Source organism: Gigantopelta aegis, chromosome 3 (assembly GCF_016097555.1).
Source record: "Gigantopelta aegis isolate Gae_Host chromosome 3, Gae_host_genome, whole genome shotgun sequence".
NCBI classification, from domain to species: domain Eukaryota; kingdom Metazoa; phylum Mollusca; class Gastropoda; order Neomphalida; family Peltospiridae; genus Gigantopelta; species Gigantopelta aegis.
Window position 1 is genome coordinate 88490335 of NC_054701.1, and position 23802 is coordinate 88514136.

At 36.8% G+C, this 23802-nt stretch overlaps 1 protein-coding gene across 1 annotated transcript in view; it reads left to right on the forward strand.

The window, feature by feature from the left end:
• Positions 1-23802, forward strand: part of LOC121369275 (beta-adrenergic receptor kinase 2-like) — a 121712-nt gene that overhangs the window by 85950 nt on the left and 11960 nt on the right. The window contains exons 10-17 of the mRNA XM_041494240.1: positions 3075-3287; positions 9307-9401; positions 12614-12721; positions 16371-16437; positions 18597-18697; positions 19407-19569; positions 22204-22366; positions 22869-23026. Coding sequence (XP_041350174.1) covers positions 3075-3287; positions 9307-9401; positions 12614-12721; positions 16371-16437; positions 18597-18697; positions 19407-19569; positions 22204-22366; positions 22869-23026 — 1068 coding nt within the window. The remainder of the gene's footprint in view (positions 1-3074; positions 3288-9306; positions 9402-12613; positions 12722-16370; positions 16438-18596; positions 18698-19406; positions 19570-22203; positions 22367-22868; positions 23027-23802) is intronic.

Here is a 23802-nt window from a genome sequence, read left to right on the forward strand (position 1 = left end):
GCACAAACTACCTGATCCAATTTCAAAAACACAATTACCTGATAAACATCCGGACACCAACTTGTGTCTATACAGGGTTCGAATTTTACCATGGCACCGACAGCAAGTGCCGTGGTTGCCCTCTTTACTTGTTGTTTTTTCCAAAACATTACCAGCTGTCGACTGCAGGTAAAATGCTGTAGTACCCACCATGCCCTTCCCATAGGGTGAATTAATTTTTGTCTAAGAATATAATTTGCCTTCATATGCCCCTCTTTTAAAAATAAAATTCAATTCTTTTATGGCTTTCAGCTACAAGCTTATCACCACATGAGCACAAATTCAATACATGTAGCATCATAGCTTAATTATCAGTTACTTAATACTGTAGTATTTTTAATGGAAATATTGTTTTGCTTAAATGTTACTATTTAAAGTACACATAGTAATATTTGATAACAAAATAATATGATTTCGACCGAGTGTATTCAGAACTTTTCCCAATAAACATGGAACATGAAGAAATGTACCAACAAATGTTCACTTAACCCTTTTTTTAATTTTCTTTTGGAAAAAAGGGAGAAGTCACTTTTACTTTTTCGATCCTAGATTAGTGTCTTTTAATAGTTCCTTAGGTTCTTCTTGAAGTCTCCACTTAAGATGTTATCGATGCACATGAAAGTTACATAAAAGTCTTTGCCCTGAGTTTGTCATGCTGGCAACTGGTTAGATGTTCATATTTGAGAACTAGCTGGGTCAGACTGACCCGTGAATTCTACTCGCTGCTCGGAACCATATTATTCAATGAGAAAATAATTATTTCCTTGATTGGCAAAAAATGACACTGGTTATTAAGCTGGCTGTGGAAATACGTCTAGGGTAAAATCTTAGGACAGCATATTTTATTGCATTACGAATGTACTTTGGTATTTAGTTTGTCAAATTGACATCAAATGTCAAAGATATTTTTGAGCCACACTTCCTGCAGTTTTATCCTGTAGGCTTGATTTTCATTTACGGCAGTCGCTTTGTGATGGCATCTACATGTAGTACTCCTTGAACTAATGTCACAGTTTTAGTTAAATAGATTTTTTGATGATTGTGGTTTATTTCCATATTTTGACAATTATATCACATGTTTGTCTACAGTGAACCAGCTTTTCTTTAAATGTTAAAAAATAATTACGTATAACTGAAATTTGTAAAAACTTGTTCTATAGAGCTCTTTCAGAGTTGATCACATTGAGGGGTGGTGGAGCATGAGGCTGTTTTTTAAATTACCCACCATCCTCCAAGTAAAATATTTAAACTGTGTATTCATAGGTAAAAAGATTTCGCAGACACACCCTTAACAAATTTGATATATTTGTTTGCTTGTATGCTTGTAATAAACCGTTCCCCAAAACCCCCCAAAAACCCAGGTTTAGAGGTTGAGATTTATATAAAAAGAGGCATATCAGTAGATGGTTTTGTGTTAAATTATTCGCTCGACTTTCAGGGCTCGTACTTATAAATTTGTGACTTATGGCAAGTTTTAAAGGTTTTTGCTGTAAGCAAAATGTTCACATGTGGCAATTTTGAACCTGTGTACAGCAAATTTTAAGCAATAGCTTTGGCAACATGTGACATCAGTCATTTTTATCCAGTCATGAGTGGCAAAAAACTTCTATCGGTAAAGCCCACAGCAGTTCATATTGCAGCTACGGCAATAGCCACTGTAAGGGCTCGAAACGACCTGTGACCAGGTTGCCAAATGCGACCAATATCCTGTTTGGGCGACTTAAATATTAAATCAATAATGGCATTAGTCGCTCAAATACTGTTATCTTCTTTAGAGTTGTAATATATGAGCCACTATTAATATTTGTATTTCACATTAAAATCTTGCTCGTGGTTTGCTTACCATAATGTGCCAATATGCATTATTATTTTTTGGGTCACCATATTTTTTGGCGAGTTTCGAATCCTGCTTTGTGCCGCCGTTAGATTCGAGCTCTGAGTTTGTTAGTATACTTGATTTTAATATACTGTAAATCATGAAATTAATGCGTCATGATATTATTGCGTCCGTACATGAGTGAACAAAAATGCATATTTTTATTAATGCGTCGGGCAAAAAGTCCACATCGCATAAAAACCACAGTTGTGTTCTTATTATATTGTTTGGGCTTCATCTTTCATGTTAAAAGAAGTCAGTAGTTGTTTTGACAGCTACTACATAATCTGAAGCTAATCGCATGGTGGGTTGACCAGGAAGCCCTAATTACTTAAAGTAGTGTAATTAGTATAACTACACCTTATTGTTAAGGATATGCCTCGCACTTTTGTGTGGTGATTGCTTATAATTAATCCACCAGTAGGAATAAAAGGTAAACGGGTCGCTATTGCAGGGCACAATATTTCACTCGAACGCAGACGTATTATTCTAACAAATGTTTTAGACTGATTTTATACACTTGATGCGCAGCGCAGGAATAGACGTTAACAAATGCGATATATTGCAACAGTGACAACTTGCGACCAGTCTAACTTAAAATGCCATGTATTAAGTCGAGCCAAATGGTTTGAAGAAATATGCACGGATTGTTGGTTGCGGTTATATAATTTTCTACTGTTTCATTTTTAAAGGAATATATTTAGTAATAAAATTTGTTGATGATAATTTTACAAATGTTCAAAACAGTTTAAATATATACAGTAATCTAGAAGTGTAAGAAAATTTGAAAAATACTCACATCGCAAAATGAACTTTTTAAAAACAAAACATTTGGAACATCACTGTATTATATAACCGCTATGATATTCCAGGAAAGTGAAAATAGTATGGCAACATCGAAACGAAAGAAAGATTCTTGAAGTATTCACAAAACGACATTTAACAAAAATTGTTTTTGTATTTTGTTTCATCTTTATATTATAAAAGTTTTATTTTATTTAGAAGTATTATAGTAAACTCCTGCACATTTTTTTTATTGGGAATGAGACTAAACAAAATGCGTCAAGTTATTATTGCGTCGATGTCTTCGCAGCATTTTTCGCATTAATTACTTGCTCGCATTAATTTCATGATTTACAGTATCTTATTTGTGTTTCAGGAGGGAAGCCCATTCATTGTGTGTATGACATATGCATTTCAAACGCCTGAGAAGTTGTGCTTCATCCTCGACCTGATGAATGGGGGCGACCTGCATTACCACCTCTCCCAGCACGGGGTTTTCACCGAGAAGGAAGTCCGCTTCTATGCCACCGAGGTCATTCTGGGTCTGGAGCATATGCACAGCCGCTTCGTCGTTTACAGGGACCTGAAGGTAAGCTGTGTGTGTAGCTAAAATAATTTCAGTGTTCACCAAGCTAAACAGAAAATGTGGTGAATTTTTTTATAAAATGAAGTAGCCAGCGTAAGTCAACCCCTGGGCCCATGACAGGCGTGCGCTACAACAGCTTGCTCTGAATGTGCACGTTAAACCTCATGACCTGACCTGTCAGGGTTCACAATGGAAGGAAATGTTTTATTTCACGATACATTCAACACATTTTATTTACAGTTATCCCAAACAAAAATTGCAAGCTTAATAAATAGCTGGTAACAACCTTGTGGCAAGGTAGTAACTACCGCGTTTCGAGCTAGTATTTGGAACCTTTTTACAACCTTGCCTCAAGCTTGCGACGAGCTTCTTGCAACCTTGCGACGAGCTTCTTGTAACCTTGTGACGAGCTTCTTGCAACCTTGCCGCAAGCTTGTTCAATGCTTGCGACGAGCTTCCTGCAAGCTTATTCAGTTTAAGCTAGTATTTGGAACCTTTTTACAACCTTGCCGCAAGCTTGCGACGAGCTTCCAGCAAGCTTGCGACGAGCTTCCAGCAAGCTTGTTGCAACCTTGCCGCAAGCTTGCAACGAGCTTCCCGCAAGCTTATTCAGTTTAAGCTAGTATTTGGAACCTTTTTACAACCTTGCTGTAAGCTTGCGACGAGCTTCCCGCATGCTTGCGACGAGCTTCCCGCAAGCTTGCGACGAGCTACCCGAACGCTTGCGACGAGCTACCCGAACGCTTGCGACAAGCTTCCTGCAAGCTTGCAACAAGCTTCCTGCAAGCTTGCGACGATCTACCTACAAGCTTGCATCAGTGGCAGCCATCTTGCATCTTGTATAATTCTTTAAAAAAAACCCAATGGTTTTAAAGTGAAAAACATGAACAGTTAAAACAAAAAAATAGGTGCTATATGTTGTCAGATACTTAGGCTACAAAATTAGTTTACCTGTCTGATAGACATGTTCCATTTATGTGGGATAGTCTTGACTAAACTAATATGCTAAAAAGCTCCTGGTCCTATATTCTTCTTCTTCTTCTTCTTGTTTTATGTTATATTCCTCCACTATCTGGAGATCCACACTGTGGTGTTAAATCATTTGTTTGTTTCTTCTTGTTTTCTTTTTTCTCCTGTTCCACCAAGCAGGATTCAACCAAACTTGGTCCAAATGATCCTCTTATAGATCTGACGAAGTGTTGTTATTTTTCAGGCCAATAAAAATTCCAAGATGGCCGCCCTAGCCTCTGAATAACTGAAACATTTGTAACTTTTACTCAAGTTCCACCATGCAAATTTAAACCATATGTATTCCTAATGATCCTCTCATGGCCCTGACCAAGTTTGTTATTTTTCGGGCAGATTTAAAATCAAGATAGCTGCCCTGGCCTTTGATTGACAGAGACAGAGACAGGCAGGTTTCAATCAAACTTAGTCCAAGTGATTCACTCATGACTTACTAAGTGTTGTTATTTTTGTGGCTGATTCAAAATCCAAGATGGCCACCCTGGCCTCTGATTGGCTCAGACATTTTCAACATCTTCTCAAATTCCACCAGGTTATTTCAACCAAACAAGGCCCATGTCATCGTCTCATGGCCATGCATATGTTATTATTTTTGGGGCCAATTGAAAATCCAATTATTACAAGATGATTCTGTTTTAACCATATTGTATTATCATTCGTATGTATTAATATTAAATTTGTTTTAATTATTATTGTAAATACTATCTAAATCTGTGACATGTATGTTTGGTTGTTTAGCCACTGTTCCCACTGAATTTGATAAATCATATGAGAAGTTATGAATTAAAAAAAAAAAACCCATGAAAATGATTTGGACTTTTTTCTCCACAAGTGTAGACATGCTTTCACAGTTGAAGATATACATGCAGCAAGCTTACGAAAATGAAAACATGCTTGCGGGAAGCTTGCACAGTTGAAGATATGCATGCAGCAAGCTTGCGCAAGCTTGCAAAATTAAAACATGCTTGCGGGAAGCTTGCACAGTTGAAGATATGCTTGCAGCAAGCTAGCAAAAATGAAAACATGCTTGCGGGAAGCTTGCACAGTTGAAGATATGCATGCAGCAAGCTTGCGCATGCTTTCACAAATGAAAATATGCATGCGGCAAGCTTGCAGAAATACTGACTACCTTACGCGAGCTAAATGTTAGCTTGCAAATAGCTTGCATTGCTTGTACTACCTTGTAACTACCTTGCAACAACCTAGCCGCAAGCATGCATTTTTGTTTGGGATATGGCGTCTGACATATGCGACCCGCTCTGGCGAAATAATCGCATGTCACAGTTTCCAATTTTACGTAATGAGATAATTAGTGAAAAAATACACTACCTGGTAAAAATTGCAATTTTGACAGAAAACCATACCTTCATGTTTAAGTTATCATTTTAAACTACCCTCGTTTAATTTAATAACGTCTAAATACTTTATATTACGATTTTTAATTGGGGTCGAAACAATGATCCGAATTAGTCTGTTCTTTGTTAATTTTCCCCACTTAGAATTGCGGGAGCCGTTTGGTTGATAGCTTCATATGTGGTATCAAATTGCGCCAAAATAATTCCACTACACCATCCTTTCAGTAACGTATTGGTATGACTTAGCTGTAAGCCAATAGGAATCAAAAACTGACCATACACAAACCAGTTTGTTGCTAGGAAGACATCTTAGCTAATTGATATACGGCCTTTCATTGGTTACTGACAAGGTCACTGCGGCTTTCTGGGTAATCGAAGCATTCAACTTACAGTAGTTCGTGGAAGGAAAACACAAAGGAAGAAAAAAAAAGATGGGTGCACCTACGGTTTTTGTTTGAAGAGCAATTTTTAAATGTGAATTTATGTAACATTCCAATCAGTTATTTTACTTTTTGATGATTTTAAAGTGAGTAAAAAAGACGCTCTTCTTGTGAGAGCTTTCAGTAAGCTGAACAATCTAAATTTAAGTGGAGCCAATTTGGTTAATAAGTGGACAAATGTAATTTCCGGTTATTCCTGGGATGTGGACGATCACGATGACGGGGACTTTGTATGTGACTTTAGGAAAATGACGTTATTTATTTCAAGTGAAAAAAAAAAATTTTTTTTTTTTTACTATGTATTAAATTATTTAATTTTATTGTATTTAACCATCCTGAACCTACAAATCCTTTTTATTCATATAGTTTATGATTTAAACTTAATGTGTGCAAAATTTGAGAGCTGTACCTTTAGTTTAAGTATATTGTTGCTATGGTGTTTTGGTATGTTATCTTCGGCGACCATTATCTGAAAATAATGATCTTACATATCACCGAACATTTTTGTCTCGAACTCGAATGTTTGCACCACATTGAAGCTGAGACTCTACAGGTTAAGGATATGCATATAAGTCTAATTTAGTTTTTGCGACATGTGACTGAATTCACCAGGGTGGGTCACATATGGTTAAGGACCACACAGATATTGAGAGAGGAAACCCGCTGTCGCCACTTTATGGGCTACTCTTTTCGATTAGCAGCAAGGGATCTTTTATATGCACCATCCCACAGACGGTAGTACATACCACTGGATCCTGTTTAAATTGGATAAATATTAGGCCCCCCAACATGATCCGGTTTAGACAGGTTTCACTGTGCACATAAAGTATTTCCTTAAAAATTACTAAAATGTTATGCAATGCCAGTAAATAGCCTGGCGTGATTTATATGCCATTTTAATCAATATTTGTGTATATCTACCCAAATAGTGTCCGAAATGTTAATGGTGATTGATCAATATTGTTATGGCCATTTTCTAGACAAAATGTGACATGCACAGGGGATTACACTGTTAAGTCACAACTGCTGCTGAAAACTGGGAGTAGTGTGAACTGATAGCAATTAGACTGATGATAAATGGGTGTTGACATTAAACTCTGCACTCATCACTATTTTAATGCTGTGATAACAATATGGATAACAGAGGAATCTGTGAGGCAGTTATGTAATTGTTCCATTATGTTTAGGAACTGGATTGTCAAACTAATCTTATGCTGCAGTATTTAAGTAATAATCAATAAATATGCCATTGAAAACCAAGAATTACAAAATATTGAGCATTATACATGTATGCTACAAATTGAAGTTGAGATTGAGTCGTACGTTTACCATGGCTGTATTGATAGCCACATTCCATATACAAGGTTTGGTCACCATTTCCCAAAGGTTATGTATATATCTAAATAAACTTGCACATATTTATATTGGGTGATTATTTATTTTTTTAAATCCCACTTTTTGATATTGATAAATTTTTTCTTATGTTTAAAATGGTGTATGGTGCACATTTTTATGCAAAACAAAATGCTATACCAATGAGGATGGTTGACTATCCCAACAGTTTCTTCTACCACACCCAGAAGTCTTGTTCTACTAGGATAAAACATGCATCTTCTTTAAAGGAAGATACCCTAGTTTTAACCTGTGAAAATTAACAATAAGTTTAGTTAATCTACAAACATGTAACACATTTCGATAACGTTACAGTTGAGTAAAACATGAGTCTGTGACTTTAAAATGGTGAAATACCCTCTAAAAATAGACTAACATTTGACTCCATAACTGTTACTTCTCTGATGCATGTGTTTTTAAAAATATGAGAAATGCATTTTGTGATATTAAAACGCCAGGATGACCAAAAACACTTCAAATGTATGGAAATTGTTAATCTAAACCATGAAATCTAAGTAAAATATGATTTCAGTTATCAAAAATGACTACAATAGTAAAAAATATGCGTTAGTGTTTAAAAACTAGGATATGTCCCTTTAAGAGTATTTGTATACCCAACATTTTTAAGATTTCCTTTTTGTGTCCCTCGACTACAACCACATGGATTTTTCAATGCATGGGACTCTGGGATTGTCTCTCTGAGAATTTCAGCGGTGGTTGTCAGGACAAATTCATTGGTAATGGAGCTTAAAAAAGAAATTTCAAAATGTTGGGGTTTAAAAATAACACTTGAAGAAATGAAGCAGTGTATTGTAAAAAAGAAAGAAAGAAGACTATTGGCTATAGGAAACGAAAGTCGACCATCTTACAGTAATACTTACAGTAGATGTTTAGAACGTTTTCATTGGTATAGTATTTCTTAAAGGGACAGACCCTATAAACACTATAGCATGTTTTTCACTATTATAGCCATTTATGATCACTGAAATCAAACATTACTTATATTTTGTTGTTTAGATTATCCATTTCTGTACAACCGAAGTGTTTCTGGTCAACATTTTTGTTTCTAATACCACAAAATGCTTTTTTTTAATTTAAAATGCATGTGCGTCTGAGCAGTAATGGCTATGGAGTCGCGTTTAATCTATTTTTAAGGGTATTTCAACGTCGCACTCTTTTTCATTGTTGTATCCAAATTTGTTACAGGTTTGTAAATTAACAATACACAACATGTACATGTAATAGACTGGGTAAAAGGCTGTTACATTTCTCAAGGTCTGAGCCATGTGCCTCAAGTCAAATTTCAGAAGTAAAATCTTGATGTTTTGGATTTTCCATATACTGGTGGCAAGAAATAAGGGAGCACATGGTATTTAAGACCAACTTTAATTCACTACTAGAGTAGTAATGCCTGTATAAAATACAGAGATGTATGTGTGGGATCAAATCCTGATACTGTGAATGAGAGTTTCGGTTCAAACCCTGCAAATACCCACAGCAATTGGCAACACTGTGGAGATTGCAGTGGAGTTTTTCATTTTCAATGGCACCTTTTTTGCTGTGGACTATGAGCATTTTTTTCAACCGCATATTTTTTGCCGTGGACATTTTCTTACTTGCAGGGGTTGTTGGTTGCAGTTATTATTTACTGTTATTGTTTATGTGTTCCCTTCCTTCTTTCCACCAGTATATTTGTTTGTAGTATTGTATATTCCACCGTCTTGTCACTAGCACTGAGACCCTGAAGCTGATCATAAACTAAATATATTTAATGTTGACTGGACATTTGAATTTTTTTTTCTTTTACAGCCAGCCAATATTCTTTTGGATGAAAATGGTCATGTCCGGATTTCTGATTTGGGTTTGGCCTGTGACTTTTCTAAGAAAAAGCCCCATGCTAGCGTGTGAGTAAAGAGCTATTTTATTGGTAATCGATACTTCATGAGTTTGATTATTTTATTGCTGCCAAGGTATTTCATCCAGCTAATTTGGCTGTGTAACTAAAATACCAAGTATGATTGGAGCTGATGGATCTATACAGTTTGTCTGTCTGGGCTTATGGAGTAACAACCATGGTAGATCACAAAGTTATTTAACTAGTATGTTAGTTGGGCTTCTTATGGCTACAGAATGTTGGTGATTGGTGTGCATTCTGTGATAGCCATTTCACAAAGTTAACTTAGCTGTTTAACTTGTATAATGGGATTTGTCAACATTTCTGGTGGCTCTATTCCCTTGGTTTTTGTAGCAACTGTAAATTCCAGGATTGAATTTCATAAAGTTACTACTCCCTTGGTTCTTGAGGTTAATTCCAGGAGAGCTATTTCACTTAGTTAACTGGCTGTGTAATTAACACATTAGGCTCTGTTAGACTATCTGATGTCTTTGTTTGCTTGGTTATTGGTTTATCTACGAAAGGAAAGCAGTTTGGTTAACAGTGTCTCAGCATATTTTAAACTACAGCTGTTTGGAAGAGCGGGATCTACCTCAGCCAGTGAAGCACTCGCCTGTAGTACTTCGGCCACAGGATCAAACCCTCTGGGTGGACCTATTCTCTGATAGGGTTTTATCCCATCCCAACCCATTCCCTATGACTGGTATATCAAAAGCATTGGTATGTGTTTTCCTGTTGGTGGGAAAGTGCATATAAAAGATCCCTTGTTGCTAACGGACAAAAAGTAGTGGGTTTTATTTAACAGAATTATCAAATGTTTGACATCCAATAGCTATATTTTGACAATATTCTGTTGTTGCCATATAAATCTAAGATACTCCTACCACATGGCAATAAGGGCATTGTTTGAGGCAAGGGCTGGAGGTAGCCCAGTGGTAAAGTACCTGCCTGAGGCGCAGTCGGTTTATGATCGATCCCCATCAGTGGGCCCATTGGTCTGTTTCTCATTCTAGCCAGTGCTCTGTGACTGGTATTTTAAAGGCAGTATTATTATGCTATTTTGTCTATTCAAGTTGGTTATGCAACTAATATATTGAACTATTAAAAATGTTGATGGTCCTGTTACCCACAGATTACTTGTCTAAGTACAGCTGACATTCCAGGGTTTGTTAATAATAGTTTTCTGTGGTCTTGCTTCTTTCTGTGGTTGTAAGAAGACAGGTGCCAGTAGCCAGTGTTTCTGTGCATGTTAACCTGACCCGGTATCCAGCATTAACAGACTTGTTGAATTATAAATATACTCGTGGAAAAAGAGTTGCTGTGCACCAAATAAAATGATCTCAAACCAACTGTAAAGTTTGTAAATGGTTGGACGTTGACAAAGATGATGACATCATTATAATTATTCCAAATTGTCTTATAATGTTTATGACTGACCAAAAATCAGTTCTACAAAGTTAAGGGAACATTTTGTTTAAAAAATCTTGATTAACGATATTTCTAGTCAATTGAAAATTGATTAGCAACTGTTGTTTAATGTTAAAATTGTGTAGTGATCTCTGAAACTTGCATAACAAATCTCGATACGATACTGAACAAAATGTTCTCTGGAAAGGTACTTGATTTTTTCTTCATTACCGTTAAACACATATCTTGCACAGGAACTTTTTTTCACGAGTGTGTGTACAACCTGCTGCACTAATTGTGCTGCATCAAGTGTTCTTGATCTTTTCCGCCACAGCATCTACAGACATAAAAGCCTACTTATCTGGTACTTATGATTGATAGAAAAACAAAATATTCTTTCAGCTTTTAACATGTTCCCAGTGCTGTTATGGACTTAGTACGCAATACATTAAAACAGGCCCCTGTGTGTGTGTATGTGTGTGTGTGTGTGTGATAACTTTAATATGGACTTAGTATGCAGTACATAAAAACATACCCCTGTGTGTATGATAAATTTGATATGGACTTAGTATGCAGTACATTAAAACGTACCCTTGTGTGTATGATAACTTTGATATGGACTTAGTATGCAGTACATTAAAACGTACAGGTCCTGTGTATATGATAACTTTGATATGGACTTACTATGCAGTACATTAAAATGTACCCCTGTTTGATATGGACTTAGTTTGCAGTACATTAAAACATACCCCTGTGTGTATGATAACGTTGATATGGACTTGGTATGCAGTACATTAAAACATACCCCTGTGTGTATGATAACGTTGATATGGACTTGGTAGGCAGTACATTAAAACATACCCCTGTGTGTATGATAACGTTGATATGGATTTGGTATGCAGTACATTAAAACATACCCCTGTGTGTATGATAACGTTGATATGGACTTGGTAGGCAGTACATTAAAACATACCCCTGTATGTATGATAACGTTGATATGGACTTGGTATGCAGTACATTAAAACCTGCCCTGTGTGTATGATAACATTGATAACCTACATGGTACAACTTGTACTCTTCTAAAACACGTTTCAGACCTAGTTCAGTGGATGAAGATTTTTTCGCCTTTAATTCCAAGTCATCACGGGCAACCTTTTAGCAACAATTCTTCAGGGTCAGCCTGCTGACGTGTACACAAATTCAATTACGTCTGTATGTCGGATTTTCTCAATTTCCCTGAAAGGTCACACAGAAAAAAGGTGTGGGCTGTTGGATGACACTGAGTTTTAATCAATTTCTCTCAACGGGACAATGACTCCAGTTGTATTTTTCTGATTTTGTTCTGATTTTTTTTTATTTAAAAAAAAGAAAGATGTTCATGTGATATTATACATTGTATTTCAGTATGATTGTATATCATTTGGTTTGTAATTCATTGTGATTATACATTTGACAAAAGTGGTTAGAGTAAAATGAGGTAATTTGTTATGGGTATATGCACTAGTTTTGTAGTACACATGTATTAGTAATTCTGTAAATCATAAAAAAACATTCTGATTTGTTAAACATTAAAATATGTTTTTGTATATAATACACATTATCATTTTATCTTGTTTTAAAGTTGCTTTTTATAAAATTCTCTAAATATTGTTAACAATGAACCTAATTATATGTTATATTAATATTAAATTAAAGCCTAACATAATAACTCAGAAATAAATTTATTTCCTTGTTAATGTTTTTAAAGACAATTTTCACATTTTTCATTCACAGTACAGTGGAATGTTTTAATTATGATTTTTAATTTTGTTTCAGTGGGACCCATGGCTACATGGCCCCTGAGGTGTTGCACAAAGGCCAGTCTTATGACTCGAGTGCTGACTGGTTTTCATTTGGTTGTATGCTGTATAAACTATTGAAAGGGTGAGTGCCATCAGTTGTTGTCACCAATTTGCCATAGATGTATAGATTATTATATAGGTAAGTGGTATATAGAGAATAATACATGAGTGGCCGTTAGATACCATTTATCTCACGAGTTGTTTTAAAATGTATCTTAACGAGCGAAAGCGAGTTTGATATGTTTTTAAACAACAAGTTGTGAGATAAATGGTATCTATCGGACACATATGTATTATTCCATTTCTTACATATCCTCAAAAAACAGGTTTTAAGCAAATTTTTATATTTTTTTCAACTGAAAGTTATTTACAGCCATTGCACTTGTAGCTGACTTGTGCGTCACAAACACATGAATGTCAGGTTAACTAAACGTCAGTCTAATCGATGTCCATTGTGTAGATTTTCATTGGGATGTATGGCACTGGTGACCTGGTCATCACCTAGGAGCAGACAGTCGTATGTCTTGAAATTGTTAACACACATACATTTGTTAACAACCGTGTGTAACCAAAAATAACGCATGGTGTTCTCACCAACGTGTGTGTAAGAAACAAAATTTAGTGAAATGTTAAATTGAATTTCAAAGACTTTATGTGGCACATACATGTTTGTAATTACATGTATTTATTGTGAGAATACGTTAAAACATCTTAAAAACCCAGCTTTTTCAATGACTGGTTATGGCCGTTTATAATTAGTGACATTTTCACGAGCATACCAATCGTACTGTTTTGGTACCTCATTCATAAAAGTGTACATCAGAAATGTTGATTTTTGCAAAGTATATTTTTATCAACATTGGATTACTTCTCATTGCAACCAGTAGCCATTAATTGGTATATCAAAAGATTTGCTAGTAGCTGTCATGTCACTCAAAATATATGTGTACATATAAATATCTCTATCTTTTAACTCTTTTAAAAGATACCTACCCTAGTCCCTGCCAATGGCAAAATTATTTTAAATATATTGTGTAGAATGGGAAGACATTGATTTAAATATGGATTGAAATAAGGGTCTTCCACTGGGCAGCAAATCCTGATGGCAGTGGCCCAGGAAGATGTTACATTGGAATACTCTAGATCAAGTAGTTTTATAGTGGTTAAACCATCAGACTGGTAGGCATTGGTTTCATCTGCCACCCGAGACGTTCATTCCAGTATTGGCTCTGAGCCAGAGTTAGTGCACCACTAGGCTGAATGGAGGGTGGGGGGGATGGTTGTAAGGTCACATGCATTGATTTCATTGCTTCACGGGTGTGATCAGGTGTGCATACAGTGTCTCCTGAGAATATGATTCCAAATAGGGAGAATTACCTGGTAGATACTGCAGGTTCTGGATATCCCAGGCTCAGTTTCAGGCTCTGGCTCTGGCTCTGGCTCTGGCTCTGGCTCTGGCTCTGGCTCTGGCTCTGGCTCTGGCTCTGGCTCTGGCTCTGGCTCTGGCTCAGTTTCAGGCTCTGGCTCAGTTTCAGGCTCTGGCTCAGTTTCAGGCTCTGGCTCTGGCTCCGGCTCCGGCTCTGGCTCTGGCTCCGGTTCCGGCTCCGGCTCCGGCTCCGGCTCCGTTTCAGGCTCTGGCTCCGGCTCCGGCTCCGGCTCCGGCTCCGGCTCCGGCTCCGGCTCAGGCTCAGTTTCAGGCTCCGGCTCCGGCTCCGGCTCCGGCTCCGGCTCCGGCTCCGGCTCCGGCTCCGGCTCCGGCTCCGGCTCCGGCTCCGGCTCCGGCTCCGGCTCCGGCTCCGGCTCAGTTTCAGGCTCTGGCTCTGGCTCTGGCTCCGGCTCAGTTTCAGGCTCTGGCTCCGGCTCCGGCTCCGGCTCCGGCTCCGGCTCCGGCTCCGGCTCCAAGATGGCTCAGCTTACAGCATGTGTGGAGCACAGCCCTGTCAAGTACACAGTCTCATGCCAAAAATGGAAATATTGCGGCATCACCATTCATCTCATCATCATCCATTTCCTACCTCCCCCACCAGTGTTCATCAGTAGGCAAGAGGTTGCTGTTTTAGTGGCTACGGATCCCCCCACCGCTGCCTACTTTTCAAGCTTCCAATTACACACCTCATTGCACTCAATAGATATAGCTGCCTACTTTTGTCATTCTGCTACTTTAAAAGATAATGAACTCCATATTCTCTGTGTTTGTTCTTCAACCCATACAATTGCTACACCGGCTGTAAGCCTGCATTAATGAAAATATTCCCGAGATGACTTCAGTTCCACATCACTTACCTCCAGACCTTCTCCGGTGCACTGTGATGTTAGGAATCTGGGAAGGAATATTGATTTTTTTTTTTTTTTGCCAGTTCAGCATCACAGTGAAAAATGTTGGTGGAAGCTGCAGGTGGTAATTTCCAGTAAGACCAGTTCAAATAGAGTGGGACATGTCTCTCTTGTAGAGCTTATCACTCAGGTGTGATGGGTCGTAGAATCCAGGGCTTTAGGTCACTTTACAACACTGGCTGCTTTGTGCTGTCTTCCATTTTGTTTTTGGAAGGTCTACTTGCTGTCTTACAGGAGTAGCTACTGTCATGATATGTGCATATCTTGTTCTCTTCTCTTACAAGTACCACAACAATTAACACAGACACCAGTTAGATGGAGTTTACAATGTATGGTACTCTTAAACAGATTTCCCTCTCTTATGCTAGTCCAAGTGTCTTAATTACTGTATGTTTGATGGGGTGGGACATAGCTCCGTGGTAAAGCTTTGGCCTTATGCACAGTCGGTCTAGGATCGATCCCTGTTGGTGGGCTCATTGGGCTGTTTCTCATTCAAGCCAGTACACCAGTACACCAGTACACCAGTACACTATGATTGTTATATTAAAGTCGTGGTTATGTGCTATCCTGTTCATGGAATGGTGCATATAAAAATCCCTTAATACTAATGAAAAAATGTAGCAGGTTTTCTCTCTAAGACTACACATATATATACATATACACACAGTAAAATCTCATTGGGTCGAACTCGGTCGAATACACCACAATGCTCGAACCAAAAACGTAGTCCCAAGTTACATGATGTTGACCGAATGGTTTGGTCGAACTATCCGATGGGTCGAACATTTTCTCGAACACTGACGGGGTTCGAGCCAGCAGGATTCAACTGTATATCAAATTTACCAAATGTTTGAAATCCAATAGCCAATGATTAATAAATCAATGCGCTCTAGTGGTATCATTAAACTAAACAAACTTAAAAAAAGAAAAAAGTGTTTGATATCTAATATAGAGTGCTAAGGTTCCATTATAGCCAAAGAAAACTTTCAGACTGGTTCAATGGCTTGACAGGCATTTTATCATTGGTAGTTCTGCTGGGCATTCACCCTGCCTACAAGAACTTTGCCACTGCATTGCCGTTATCACCGACTCACGACTGTCTAGTCGGTAAGTGTGTGCTGGGCACATCTAATCTACAGTTTTGTCTCGATTAAAACGGAGGTAGTGCCAAGAAGACCATCAATGTTTGCTGGTGCACATTTCCAGACAAATGCTGACTCAGCTGTTGAGGTGACATTAATTGGTAGATGTGCACAAGTCTCTTACTTACTATACAGTGTTATGTTAATGTTTATTTAAGAACACCCTAAACACACTTTAACCTACTGGTTTGGCTACTTGATATGATATGTTAACTTTTATGTCAGTTTGATTCATTTTAAATAAATACATTTCAGGCACAGTCCATTCAGACAACACAAAACAAAGGACAAACATGAAATAGATCGCATGACCATGACCATGGTGAGTACTGTCAACCAGTTTAGTATGAACACTAAGCATAGCTTCATAGTAAGTACTGTCAGCCAGCTTAGTGTGAACACTGAGCATAGCTTCATGGTGAGTACTGTCAGCCAGCTTAGTGTGAACACTGAGCATAGCTTCATGGTGAGTACTGTCAGCCAGTTTAGTGTGAACGCTAAACATAGCTTCATGGTAAGTACTGTCGGCCAGTGTAGTGTGAACACTAAGCATAGCTTCATGGTAAGTACTCAGCCAGTTTAATGTGAACACTAACTAATCATAGCTTCATAGTAAGTACTGTCAGACAGCTTAGTATGAACACTAAGCATAGCTTCATGGTGAGTACTGTCAGCCAGTTTAGTATGAACACTGAGCATAGCTTCATGGTAAGTACTGTCAGCCAGTTTAGTGTGAACACTGAGCAGAGCTTCATGGTAAGTACTGTCGGCCAGCTTAGTGTGAACACTGAGCAGAGCTTCATGGTAAGTACTGTCGGCCAGTTTAATGTGAACACTGAGCAGAGCTTCATGGTAAGTACTGTCGGCCAGCTTGGTGTGAACACTGAGCATAGCTTCATGGTAAGTTCTGTTCGGCCAGCTTAGTGTGAACACTGAGCATAGCTTCATGGTAAGTACTGTCAGCCAGCTTAGTGTGAACACTGAGCATAGCTTCATAGTAAGTACTGTCGGCCAGCTTAGTATGAACACTGAGCATAGCTTCATAGTAAGTACTGTCGGCCAGCTTAGTATGAACACTTAAGCACAGATTCTTGCATGAAGTCATTTGTTTGATATACAAGTCTTTTTAATGAAATGATAATGAAATCAGTGAAGTGGCGAAATTTTCTTGTAAACTAGCTAATCTAATAATACTGTCAGAAATGCATTACTGTTCATCTGTGTAATTATTATACATGTTTAAGAGCTGTTATTTGGAAGCAACCTGCTTTGTATGTCGTAGACACTGTATTAAAGCTCATCAATTCTCATTTGAAACCAGACTGGCTAGCAAGGGAGTCTGGCTTGGCCGTTTGATTACAGACATCTTTGCTGCTTGTTATATGGAGATGTGGGCAGTTTTATTGTATTAATTTCATCTAAATATATGGGAAAAAGAGTATTTCGGTCTTTGCAGACCGTTTATATGGATGATGTTAGAATCGTACTTAATTTACCAGTATAAAGCTAAAAAATCAATTACTTTTTTATTGTTGAATCGTGATGCAGTTTTATGATTTAGTATGTAAAAGTTATTAACAGATTAAATAATTCCTTTTTTAAATGTTGAAAGCAGATTTTTTCTAATTTGTTTTTCTGTTTACCGGTAGTTGGATAATTCTAGTTTCTACAAATTATTTTTAAAATTATGTGTCTGACCTCTACAGTGCAAATCAAAATGTTTTATTCCATTTTTATGCTTTCATTTTTTAGTTTTTCAGTCATTTTGATATTAATTACAATCAGAAAGCTGTAACATTTGATTACTAATACTAACTAAGGCTTTAGTTTAATATTGACACTGACACAAAATCTGACTCTCTTGCCATACATGATTGTAATCATGATCCACGTTTCAATAAGACTTCATGCAGCCATCTTGATTCATTTAATTTCTTCATTATTTGACCATTTGAGTTGATAATTTTAGAAAATTGCCTATTACCAGCATCCTCGTTTTCTCTCATTAATTTCTCTGTATTCAATTTTTCCTCTGAACATCTCATTCTATCGGACGATGGGATTCCAGCATAATGCAATTTTGTCAATAACATTTGTGATTTACAAGTTTCTTTCTAATTAGTTTTTCCTTTTCTTTTTTACCTGTTGTACACACATTTGTATTTCTAATTGCTGTGTTAGAAGACAAAACAGCTGCAAAAAAACATCTAGTGGTTTTCACTGGCTGTCTTGCTAATAGTTTTCAGTTCTGACGTCTATACAACAGTAATATAGACACTGTATTTCTTATGATTTAGATTCGCCTTATCGAAACAGACGTCTGCAGGAACTCGACAGGAAAAACTGTGTCAGAGCCGATTACAAAATTAATTTAACTGCAAGAGATACATTTTTGATTAAACAGTCTCGTATTTATTTTGCATTTTATCATGTATGAAAAAAGTGATTTCTTTCTTATTTGTTTTATTATTATTTTAACAGAATGTTGAGTTACCAGACTCCATGACCCCGGAAATGAGGGGATTACTTGAAGGTTTGCTCAAAAGAGATGTTGAAGACCGGCTGGGCTGCAAAGGCCGAGGGTAAGATGAACCTCTGCGTTCGTGTTAGCAAAACTGATCATATCTGTCATCTTGACACAATAAAACATAATCACATGTCATAACCATAATTAACAAGTGTGTAATATACAGCGTAACAAATATTGTAATGAGTTGTAGGATCAGTCATCCTCCAACTGGAGTTTTCCTATTCCATCCAGTCTCCTACATCTGGTACAGTAAAGGCCATGGTATGTACTGTCTTGTCTATATGTTGTTTAAAATGTTCTGAGTTGACATTAAACAAATATTCTGTCCCTTTTCAAAATAACTTCAAATATTCATTCACTAATAGTTATTTATTAGTTTTTGTAGGACAGAAGAGGTAGGAGTAGCTTATGTGTTTTCTTTTTCTGTCTTTTGACCATGTGTTAGAAAAGCATACGTTAGACGCCAAATAGCCAAATAGTTTAAAGTGTCATTAAACAATATTGGTTTTCTTTTCAAAATATCTTCAAATATTAATTAAAAAACAGAGTGATTATTTTTTGTAGGGCACAAGATTTAGGAGTAGCCTATATGGCTTAATTTTCTGTATTTTGACCATGTGTTAAAAACAAACTCTATGTTAGGTGCTAAATGGCCAAATAGTTTAAAATGTACCGATGTGTAATTAAACAAATATTTCTTTCCTAAAATATCTTCAAATATTCATTAATTTTATAATAGTTATTATTATAATTTTTTGTAGGGCACAAGAGGTAAAAGAACACCCATATTTCAAAGGGATTGACTGGGGCCAAGTCTACCGACAGAAGTACACGCCACCACTGATTCCACCCAAGGGTGAAGTCAATGCTGCTGATGCATTCGACATTGGCTCCTTTGATGAAGAGGACACCAAAGGAATCAAGGTGACAGAATATGGCCAATTTGTATGTTTTTTAAAGATTGGGTTGGGATCGTGGTAAATCATTCACCTGAGGTGCAGTGCATCAGCTGCAATGAACTTGTAGATCGTGGTAAATCATTCACCTGAGGTGCAGCGCATCAGCTGCGATGGACTTGTAGATCGTGGTAAATCATTCACCTGAGGTGCAGCGCATCAGCTGCGATGGACTTGTAGATCGTGGTAAATCATTCACCTGAGGTGCAGCGCATCAGCTGCGATGGACTTGTAGATCGTGGTAAATCATTCACCTGAGGTGCAGCGCATCAGCTGCGATGGACTTGCAGTCATAACACTGGAAACATTTTGGTTTAGCTAGTTGTCACATATGTAGAATATTTTCTAGAAAATTATTTTAAATTGGCTAATTTAAAGACAATTATTTTTAGCCTAATACTAAATGTTGTAGCCCCTTTGTATAAAAATTAGCAAATGGCTAATTTGGCAATGGACAGGGTGAGCCATGACTCAGGTTATTCCGTGTCTCAACCAGTGCTACATCAAAGGCCTTGCTTTGTACTCTCCTACCTATGAGAAGTGCATATAAAAGATCCATTGCTGCTTTTTTGGTAGGAGTAAATTACGTGGCTGCAGTGGGTTTCCTCTCTTAACCAAGTGTTAAAATAATCATTTGTTAAGACACAAAGTAGCTGTAATTTAAAATTTACAGAGGTGTTAAACAAATATTGCCTTAATTTAGTGTCGAAAGATTCTTCAGTTTTGTACAATACCAACATGTTTGGATAGAAATCATAACTCAGAAACTGTGAGCTGGTTTTAAAATAATAGCATTTCGTTATTTGTCAGTAAAGTCATGGAATTTGAGATAGTTGTTACATTTCCATTGGTGAAGATTTTGACATTTGAATCGTCTGGTATGCTTTACTCTGTTTCATTCAGGGCCATTACAGAACTTACCTCATTGGGTGGGTGAAAGGCACCCAAATGAATCATTTTTGTTATGTAGGTAACACATACAGGAAACGTCTTGTCATAATATCAAGAAAAATGTTTTTGTTTTTGTTTTTGTGAAATAGGTTTCTACATTATGAGATGAAAAACAATGTGTACATTCATTCATATTTACTGTGTAAACAATTTTTTTTTAAATTAACAAATTAAAAAACAGTCTCTTGTTTTACAAAATATTATTTAGGATTATTAAGTGAATCAAGTTGTTGAATTAAGGAAACGTGAACTTGGCTGTGTTGTGAAACACCACCAAGTGTAACATTTACATTAGAAGCAAAACACATTTCCCTGATGCTCCTTTGCACATATTCAGTGTACTTAATGTGACCAAATGTTCATGCACTAACTCTGTGACTTGATGTAATAGATTCCTTAAATATGGTTTCCTTAGTAACTAATCTTCTTACTATCTTTTGATCCATACAACATCATATTGATCTTGTCCTACGGCTGTAATTGCTCAATATTGCTATGACTAAACAACACAAATGAGATGCGAGCATTATATAATTAAAAGGGATTATGGTGTATTCTTTTTTCTTCTTCTGTTTAAAAATAAAATAAAAAATACTACATTAAATTCATGGACTGTCAAACATCTGCCATTACACTGAAGAAAATAAACCAGTCTGTTTTCATAAAGCATAAATTATTACCTGTGTTTTATGTCTGTCAGACTGGAACAGTTTGTTTTATGTTATATAGAATTGCTTAAATATCTGTCATATATATTTGTACTGTTTGAAAACTACTGACTTGAGCCTATATAATATCCTACACGTGTGTATTTAATATCGCAACTGGTAACTGTACACAAGTCCATCAAAATTTTAAGTCTTTTTTTGTTAATAATTCCAGTTTGGCTTGACGTAAAAAACAAAAACAAAAAACCCCACCTGTTTTGGAAATAACAAAATGTTGTATTTTTATATGCAAATTGTGAAAATGTAGGTAAAAATATAGACAATACTCACCAATAATGAAGAATGGTGTCTGCTCACAGAGTTTCAAATACTTCTTGATTATTGTTTTTAACCTACACACAAACGAAATGGATCTGCCAACTAGTAGAGACATAGTAACAAAAGAATAATCAAATATAAAGTGGAGTAGGATAAACTAATGAAAAATAACATAAAATTCAAACTCCATGAGCAGACATTGTCCTCTTTGGTTGAAGTTTGCTGGTTTATTTATATCTTGACCAATGTTTTTTGCAAAATGCACATAAAAATTGAACAATTTTATTATTTCAAAATACTTTACCTTTTCTTTTTACAATACATCAAGCCAAGTTGCAATTACTGACAAAAAACTCAGCCGTTTGAAGTTTTTGCTAGAACGAGGTATAGCTCTTGCTAGGCACTTTAGTGTTGGAGAAAATAGAATAAAGTATAGATGAATATAATTCCCACTATATATGGAAATTAAAAGAACTATTGGTTAAAAATAAACAAATGTACATTTATTATCTTCAGTTTCTGTCAAAACCAGCCATGTAAATGGGGAAGAATCTTAACAGGAGAGACTATACATGTTTTAATACCTGTTTAAACATGCACTTTGTGTACTAGTCAGTGTGTGCTGTGAGTCTTGATACATTTTGTGTGAACCTCGTCTGTTACAGCTGGCTGAAGCTGATCAGGAGTTGTACCAGAACTTCCCACTCGTCGTTTCTGAGCGCTGGCAACAGGAAGTTGCTGAGACGGTATTTGATGCCGTAAATGCTGACACAGACAAGCTTGAACAGAAGAGAAAGCAGAAGCCCAAGATAGAAGAACTGGACAACGGTTTGTACCTGATAAGTTTGTACTTCACAAGTGTTAGTACTTGGGAACAGTGTGTACTTGACAAGGGTTTTTTAATTAATTTTAATTTCACCCTCAGGTGTGGATCAGGGTTGGGGGTTAGGGTTCAAGAATGTCTAGATCTTCCCCAGCTTGTGAATTTTTTATTTTTTTATTTATTTTTCCACTTATTTTAAAGTGCTTTCACTGCTAATATAGAATTCCCCCCCCCCCCTCCCTACAAAATATCCTGGATCCGTGCCTGACCCTATTGGTAAAATATATTAATATCGCATATTTGATTCCACCCCAATCCCTCTAATAACTGAATAAACAATATGCTGGGGTGTTGAAACATCCCTACCTCTTTCCTTTAATGCAATATGGTTACTAAAACATGTTACGATGAGGCTAACCCACTAAATGCAAAGAAAATGTCTGGACTGTTGTCAGTACCGTTATCAGCTGGTTCAGTTTGTAGAGAGTAGTGTTTGTGTGTTTGTAGTGGGAGCCACGGACTGCATTGTGGAGGGTGAGGTGTTGAAGCTGGGAGGACCATTCCTACAAACGTGGCAGAAAAAACACCTGATGCTGTACCCGAACCGACTGGAGTTCTACCACAAAACCCGAGATGGCCAAGTTACACGGGGAAAACAAGTCGAGGTAACTCATTTTGTACAGACCCTATTTTTTAAACACTACAACATATTTTCCCACTATTAAAGCCGTTTTTGATAATTTAAGTTAGAAATACTTACATTTGTTATTTAGAATATTCATTTCCTTGCACCTGAAGTGGTTCTTGTCATCCAGGTTTTTGTAATATCCCAAAATGCATTTTTCACAATTCTAAAAACATGTTCATCAGAGAAGTAATGGTTATCGAGACGAGCTCTAGTCTACTTTTAGACAGTATTTCCCCATTAAAACATCACAGACTTTAGCTTCTGTGTTATAACTTAATCCAAGTGTGTTGCAGGTTTGTAGATTAACTAAACTTAGTGTCCATTTTCATGGGCTGAAACTAGAGTCTGCACCGTTAATGACTGGATTCATATTTTGGTTTTAGAATTTGGAAAAACAATGAAGCATTTCAAAGATAAGTTTTGTCACTTATGTATATACATAAAAAATGTTGGAAAATAATGAAATTGTTTTTTCTGTTAGTAATGAATTGTAGAAAGCAGGAGTCTGCAAATTTCAAAACAAATTAATTTTACCTCTCCACCTGTTCTATACTGTCAAGAGTTAGTTCCCTTTTATATTTCTGTAAGAAATAGTATTTTTAAACTGGCCTCGGTGGCACAGTGGTTAAGCTGTTGGACTACAGGCTGGTAGGTACAGGATTCACAGCCCGGTACCGGCTCCCACCCAGAGCCAGTTTTTAAGGGCTCAATGTGTATGTGTAAGGCCCACTTCTCTCTCACTAACCACTAACC